Source organism: Lemur catta, chromosome 2 (genome assembly GCF_020740605.2).
Source record: "Lemur catta isolate mLemCat1 chromosome 2, mLemCat1.pri, whole genome shotgun sequence".
Classification (NCBI taxonomy): domain Eukaryota; kingdom Metazoa; phylum Chordata; class Mammalia; order Primates; family Lemuridae; genus Lemur; species Lemur catta.
In genome coordinates, this window is record NC_059129.1 from 19,459,025 (window position 1) to 19,465,670 (window position 6,646).

The 6,646-nt window shown below is 61.1% G+C and overlaps 1 protein-coding gene across 1 annotated transcript; it reads left to right on the plus strand.

The window, feature by feature from the left end:
* Positions 1–665: 665 nt before the first annotated feature.
* UNCX (UNC homeobox) lies at positions 666–5,502 on the plus strand. Its single transcript, XM_045542950.1, has 3 exons — positions 666–1,562; positions 1,808–1,983; positions 4,022–5,502. Exons 1-3 carry the CDS (start codon positions 1,277–1,279, stop codon positions 5,159–5,161), a joined length of 1,602 nt encoding a protein of 533 aa, XP_045398906.1. The 5' UTR covers positions 666–1,276; the 3' UTR covers positions 5,162–5,502.
* Positions 5,503–6,646: the final 1,144 nt, after the last annotated feature.

The window sequence follows — 6,646 nt, forward strand, 5'->3', positions numbered from 1 at the left end:
CCACTGACAAACTTTTTCACAAAGGAGATATACCTTGGTTTCTTCCCCTTCTGCTCATAGCCCTAATTTGCTGCTTATTTAAGAATATGTCCTTTAATGATTTAGCTTTGAGTCTATCAATATTTTGTAGTGGAGAAGGGAATGACACTTCTCTGAGAACATAATTTAATTATAATAAATGGGCTGGGTACCTTGGCCCCATTCTTCAGAGGCAAGTCAAAGTGAGATGTATTTTTTATTTTATTTCTGTGTGTAGGGGGCCTGGTTGGCCACCACCCCAAAGCTACTGTTCCCGTCCTCCTCCCACCCCTCTCTGCTCTGTCCTGAGCTGGGCTTTATGGGGGTGGGGATCGGAGCGCTGGCTCAGCCATCCCCACCTCTGTCCTCACGGATGGGGCGACTGCCAATCAATCCGAGAGGGCATTAATTATGCCTTTTTATTGACAGAGCGCCACATTCTGTAGGAGTTCTTCTCTTTTGGAATCGTCCTCCTCCTCCTCCTCCTCCTCCTCCTCCTTCTCCTCTTCCCTCCTGCTCCCTCTCCTTCCTCCTCTCCCCGCCGCCTGGAGCCGGAGAGGAGGAGATGAGAAGCCCTTGTAGTTTTAAATTCAATGTGACAGTTTCGGAAAGAGCGGATGATGAATCTCCTATTATTGGATCAGTCTATTTGCCGCTCAATGTCTCTCTGTAATTGGAGCAACATCACTTTAAAGGTTCAGAGAGTACAGCATTTCTGGTGAAAAATCCCCACAACACGCCGGTGAATGTTTTAAAGGGAAATCTATTAGTGACTTGCGGAGGGCGGGGAGCCGGCGGCGGGGGGAGGCGCGGGCTCCGGCCGGGGGGATTGAAGTGGGGGGCTCGCAAGGGGCCCCAGCCCCGCCGCTGCCCGAGCCGCGCCCGCCCCGCGCTGGGCGCCCCCCCCCGCCCCGCCCCCCGTCTTGTTGTGACAGTTCCTGATACTGTTTATTGAGGTGCATGTCAGGTATAATTAGCAATCGATATGGAAAACGTTTCCCTGCACCCAGCACGCCTCTGACGTCAGAGCCGATTAGCGCTTCTTATTGGTCCCAAATTCCCCGGGCCGCGGCTAATTATCGGGAGCTTGATGTTGATAAAGTAAAGCGCCGGAGTGCGGGCGAAGCATGTGTAGGGCTCCGGGTCCCTGTCTCCGCCGCCGCCGCCGCCGCCGTCCGCGCCTCCCGCCGCTGGCCCGCCCCGGCCCCGGCCCGCGCCCCCGCGCCCCGCCGCCGGCCCCGCCGGTCCCCCGCGCGAGATGATGGACGGCCGCCTCCTGGAGCACCCGCATGCCCAGTTCGGGGGCTCGCTGGGCGGCGTGGTGGGCTTCCCCTACCCGCTGGGCCACCACCACGTGTACGAGCTGGCCGGCCACCAGCTGCAGTCGGCCGCCGCCGCCGCCGCTGCCGCCTCGGTGCCCTTCTCCATCGACGGCCTGCTCAGCGGCTCGTGCGCCGCGGCCGCCGCCTCGGTGGTCAACCCCACGCCGCTGCTGCCGGCCGCCTGCGGGGTCGGCGGCGACAGCCAGCCCTTCAAGCTGTCAGGTAAGCGCGGCGGGAGGGGAGGAGGACCGCTGCGGGGGCGGGGACCCTTCCGGGTTGAGGGGTTTGCAGCCCCCCGGCTGGCAGGAGGAGACCTGGCCTCCTGGCTCCCGGCCCCCCGCCTTGGCACAGGGCACGCGGCAGCCTTTCCAGTGTCCCCGGGATCTGGGGGCCAGCGGGCATCAAAAGGGGTGGGGGTCCTGCCTGGGCCGGTGCCTGAACCGCGCAGCATCCTGTGCTGCCCGCAGACTCGGGGGACCCGGACAAGGAGAGCCCGGGCTGCAAGCGGCGGCGCACCCGCACCAACTTCACCGGCTGGCAGCTGGAGGAGCTGGAGAAGGCCTTCAACGAGAGCCACTATCCCGACGTGTTCATGCGCGAGGCGCTGGCGCTGCGCCTGGATCTGGTGGAGTCCCGAGTCCAGGTAAAGAGCCGGCGTCCCTCCCGCATCCTCCATCCCGCCGCCCGGCCGGGGGAGCGCCGGGCCTGCCTTTGTTCTAGGTGGCGAGACCTCCTCCCCAGGTTAGGAGCCCCCCTCGCTCTCACAGCCCGGTGGAGCGGAGGCTGGGGGTGGGGTGTTTCTGGGGCTCAGGCCTTCACGCAGAAGGCGGTGGGTAACCCCCAAAAGCCGTGGTGGCTTGGGAGTGGCCGGCGGCAGCACCGAAGTAGAGAGAACAGCGGCTGCGTCCGAACCGGGAAGCGGTGAGGTGGGCTGGTGGCAGCCGTGGGAAGTGAGGTCTCAGGGCTGCGCGGGGCAGGTGGCGAGGAGGGGCTGGCCGGGCTCGGGCCTGGGGGAGAGAAAGAAGGGGGACCCTGCGCCTCCGCCCCTTTACCTGACGCTCCCCCACCCTGCCTTGGGCAAAGGAGTGTTTGTTTACCTTTCGCCTGTGAAATATTCCGATGATAAGGTATTTATTCATCGCTTTGCAGAAGGCCACAGCTGGGGAAGGGGAGGCGGAAACTTAAATACTTAACACATTGAGAAAGTAGGGAAGAAAAAGGTGTCTGAATTTTTAATACCCCCGTTTTCTTTTTCCTATTTCTTTCCCCCTGTTATTTGGTATCATTCGGAGACCCCCGGTAGTATTCTTTCTAAAAATACAGTCAACTTGGTGGATTAAAAATTCAAGATGATTTGTGCGTAATAGATGTTTCCCTGGAGTACAGAAATCTTTTTCTGGGGCCAGTGTCTGGTGGGTGCGGTGTGCGGCTGTGGGTGCCCGGCTTTGAGGCAGACGCTGGCAAAACGCTTGTTTAGCATAAGTAGCTTTGTCTAAAAAGGTGTTTTCTTCCTGTGCTTGGACCTCCCCTCGTGACCTCTTCTGTGTAGGAATTCTTTTTATCCAATTTGTTCTAAGTGTCTTAAGTGATGTCAAGACCTCTTCATTTCTCTCTTAATACAATTATGAGTAATTCTTGGTGGCAAGGCAGCCTGGAATTCGCACCCAAAAAAAAAAAGTTTTTTAAAAAGAAAAAGGTGGTTACAGCCTTGTGGGGCGAGGCATAGAGGCCCCCTGTGCCCGAGCCAGGCCTGCCTGCTATTGTGCTGAGTATATGGCTGCGACAAAGAATTCGAATTAACTGGATCTCTAGGGGAGCGTAGTACTGCCTGAGGCTCGAGGAGCTCAGCTGGGATTTGACTCTGTGTGTTCCTGGCTGTCCGTGGAACGAGGGTCTGTCTAGAGCTGTTGCTCCCGGGAGTCCTGCGTGGCTCCCCAGGACAAGGCCTGCAGAGAAGGGGGAAGGCAGAAGGGGCCCAGGCCTCTCTCTACCCCGCCTGCCTGCCTAGTGGCCCAGGCCAAGCACGACTGGTTTGGGAAAGCTCTGTGGGTCCCCTGGCCCAGAGCTTCCAGAAAGAAGGACTTGTGTAGATGTGTTGGGTGGAGGAGGCTGCAGAAGGCCCACCCAAGTTCGCTTCTGGATGGAGAAGTATCCAGATTTCCCTTCACGGGAAACCCTGAAAATCTGGGCTTTGACGTAGTCTCCAGGGGGACGAAGACAGGTGTGGAGGGCGGCCAGGCCCAGACGCAGCAGTCCTCTGGCGGGTCGGTCAGCACCAGGCCAGGCTGCTTAAAACTCGAGCTGTGAGAAGCCAGGAAGGGCGAGGAGGGGCCTGCCCTCGCCTTCGGACCAGGAACAGGACAACCTCGGTCAGGGGCCAGACCGGCCTATCGAAGGAAGGGGCAGCTGCCAGGTCCCTGAGGTGAGAAGCCAGAACGGGAAGCTGTCCTGTCCGGGAGGCCCCGTCTACGCTCCTTCCAGGTGGAAGAGATGCTCGCTGGGACCGGCAACCCCAGCGCCAAAATCCAGCTCAGGGCCTACCAGGCTGCGTGGCCAGGCCGCCGCCCCCAGGAGGAGCGGAGGTTATGCAGGCCTGTTTGGGGGGAGTGGGGAGACCCTCGGCCCCAGCGGCAGGCTCGCCGCCTGATTGTGCTTTCCTGTCCCCTGTCCGGCTGCTCTAGGTCTGGTTCCAAAACCGCAGGGCCAAGTGGAGGAAGAAGGAGAACACCAAAAAGGGCCCGGGTCGGCCGGCGCACAACTCGCACCCGACCACGTGCAGCGGCGAGCCCATGGACCCCGAGGAGATCGCGCGCAAAGAACTGGAGAAGATGGAGAAGAAGAAGCGCAAGCACGAGAAGAAACTGCTGAAGAGCCAGAGCCGCCACTTGCACTCGCCCGGCGGCCTGTCCCTGCACAGCGCGCCCAGCTCCGACAGCGACAGCGGCGGCGGCGGCCTGTCGCCCGAGCCGCCCGAGCCGCCACCACCCGCCGCCGCGGCCAAGGGCCCCAGCGCGCACGCCTCCGGCGCCGCGGGGTCGATTCCCGCACCTCCCGGCGAGCCGCCTGCGCCCGGCACCTGCGACCCAGTCTTCTACCCGAGCCAAAGAAGCGGCGCCGGCCCGCAGCCGCGGCTAGGCCGTCCTGCGGACAAGGACGCAGCATCGTGCGTGCCTGGGGTGGCGGCGGCGGAGCGCGGCGCCGCGGGCCTGCCCAAAGCCAGCCCGTTCAGCGTGGAGAGCCTGCTATCCGACTCGCCGCCGCGTCGAAAAGCCTCCGCCGCCAACGCCGCAGCCGCCGGGCTGGACTTCGCGCCCGGGCTGCCGTGCGCGCCGCGGACCCTCATCGGCAAGGGCCACTTCCTGCTCTACCCCATCACACAGCCGCTCGGCTTCCTGGTGCCGCAGGCAGCACTCAAGGGCGGCGCGGGCCCGGAGCCGGCGCCCAAAGACGCGCCGCCAGCGCCTGCCGCGCCGCCCGCGCCACCCGCGCAGGCCAGCTTCGGGGCCTTCTCCGGGCCCAGTAGCGCTCCGGACTCGGCCTTCGCGCGCCGCAGCCCCGACGCCGTCGCCTCCCCGGGAGCCCCGGCCCCGGCGCCTTTCCGGGACCTAGCCTCGGCGACGACCGAGGCCGGTGGCGGGGACTGCGCGGACGCGGGGACCGCCTGCCCCGCGGCCCCGCCGCCCCCGCCTCTCGCGCCGTCGCCCGGGACCGGCCCGGGGGCTCCTAGCCCTGTCGGGGAGCCGGCCACCTGCGGGGGTCCGGAGCCGGGCGCTGCGGCAGGACCCAGCCCGCCAGAGGGCGAGGAGGTGGACATGGACTGAGCGAGGCCGGGAGAGGCGCCGAGCCGGCCCGCGTCCGCTCGCTCGCTCAGGCTCCGACTCTACGAATCAGGTGATCGGCTCTGGAAACACTGCTTTCCCCTCTTTCCTTTTGTTTTCTTCATTTTATTATTTTTAAAAACTAAACAAAAACGCTGTAACAATTCGGACTAGGCAGCAACTGCAGGACTTGGGGTGAGACCCTCCTCTTCCCGAAGGAGCAAAAGGAACCCATATCCCCTACAAAAACCCACAACAAGAATCCTCAGCCTTGTAAAATGCAAAAATGTCTAAGAATATTTATATATGTACCATTTTTGATAAATAAAGCTGGTCAAACGCAAGCTCTCTCGGGTCTGTCTTTTCTAAATTGCCGAGTGCCCAACCCGGCCGCTCTCCCTGCATTTGCGCCCCTCTCCCGCGGGCCAGGCCGGGAGGGGCGCTGCTTCCCCCAGGTCCGCGCTTAATGCCTCCTTTTGTGTTCGTGTGTGTTTGTGTTTTCTGATTGAACAAATTTATGCATCTGCAGCTCCCCCTCCCCCGCTCTCCCCCTCCTACCCCGCGCCACACGCGCGCCCAAGCCTTCCCCCCGCGCGCACCCGCGCGCACCCCCGCGCACTGGCACACGCCGAGGCGCGCGGCGCGGGGTGACGGAGCCGGGGGCTGCGAGGGCCGGGCCGCTGGGCTCCTGCAGAGTTTTGATATGAAAGTAATTATTTTCCGGTGGCTGCTGCGGGGACTGGGTTTCTTGCCCAAAGGGTTATTATACATTACCGATTTCTAGTGATATGAAATCACATAAACTTCCTACAATAATAGAATTAGCATGAAAGGCTGGGGTGTCAAATTGAAATTGGAGAATAATAGCGCCGGCAGCTGGGGGAGTGCGTGCGCATATTGGAGCGGAGATGGGGAATCGTGGGGCGGAATTTTCATGAGCTGCGCTCTTTGTCAGCGCTCTTGTAGCCGGCTATATTAAGATAGATGCCCAATGATATCCCTCATTGTTCTGTCGCTTATATTGATGTTGCTGCGTTATCAGCCTATTGATCATGTGTCGCCTGTAATAGGACAGGCGCCGCCAACGCGCCTCTTTACAAAAGCAGTGCACATTTGTTCTAATAGGGTCCGGGTCCCCAGGGGACCCTTCGGGGGCTTCAGGACATCTGCAGCGAAGAAATATTAGCAAACTTGGCTGGAGCCTGCAGCCAGCCCCGCGCGCCCTCCCCTGCCCGCAGCGCCCCACCCTAAGTGAACCACCACCAGTCCTCCATTCCCCCCTTCAAAAAAAAAAAAAAAAAAAAAACCCCAACCCACCAGCCTCAATTTTCCTGGGCCTTGGGTCCTCGGTGCAGCAAAAGCCACCAATTCCCCAAGAAATTGGGATCCCAATTATTAAAACCATTAATTCCAGAGAGGCTGAGCGCAGTGGAATTATGTTTACAGCCTCGTTAAATATCCCTGAGCCCTCCTGGTCATCAGGCCTTT

Bases quoted from the DNA above. Each gene is read 5' to 3' on its own strand.
- UNCX (XM_045542950.1), top strand. From the start codon at position 1,277: ATGATGGACGGCCGCCTCCTGGAGCACCCGCATGCCCAGTTCGGGGGC. The intron at 1,563-1,807 runs GTAAGCGCGGCG...TGCTGCCCGCAG, and splicing joins CCAGCCCTTCAAGCTGTCAG to ACTCGGGGGACCCGGACAAG. The intron at 1,984-4,021 runs GTAAAGAGCCGG...CGGCTGCTCTAG, and splicing joins TGGTGGAGTCCCGAGTCCAG to GTCTGGTTCCAAAACCGCAG.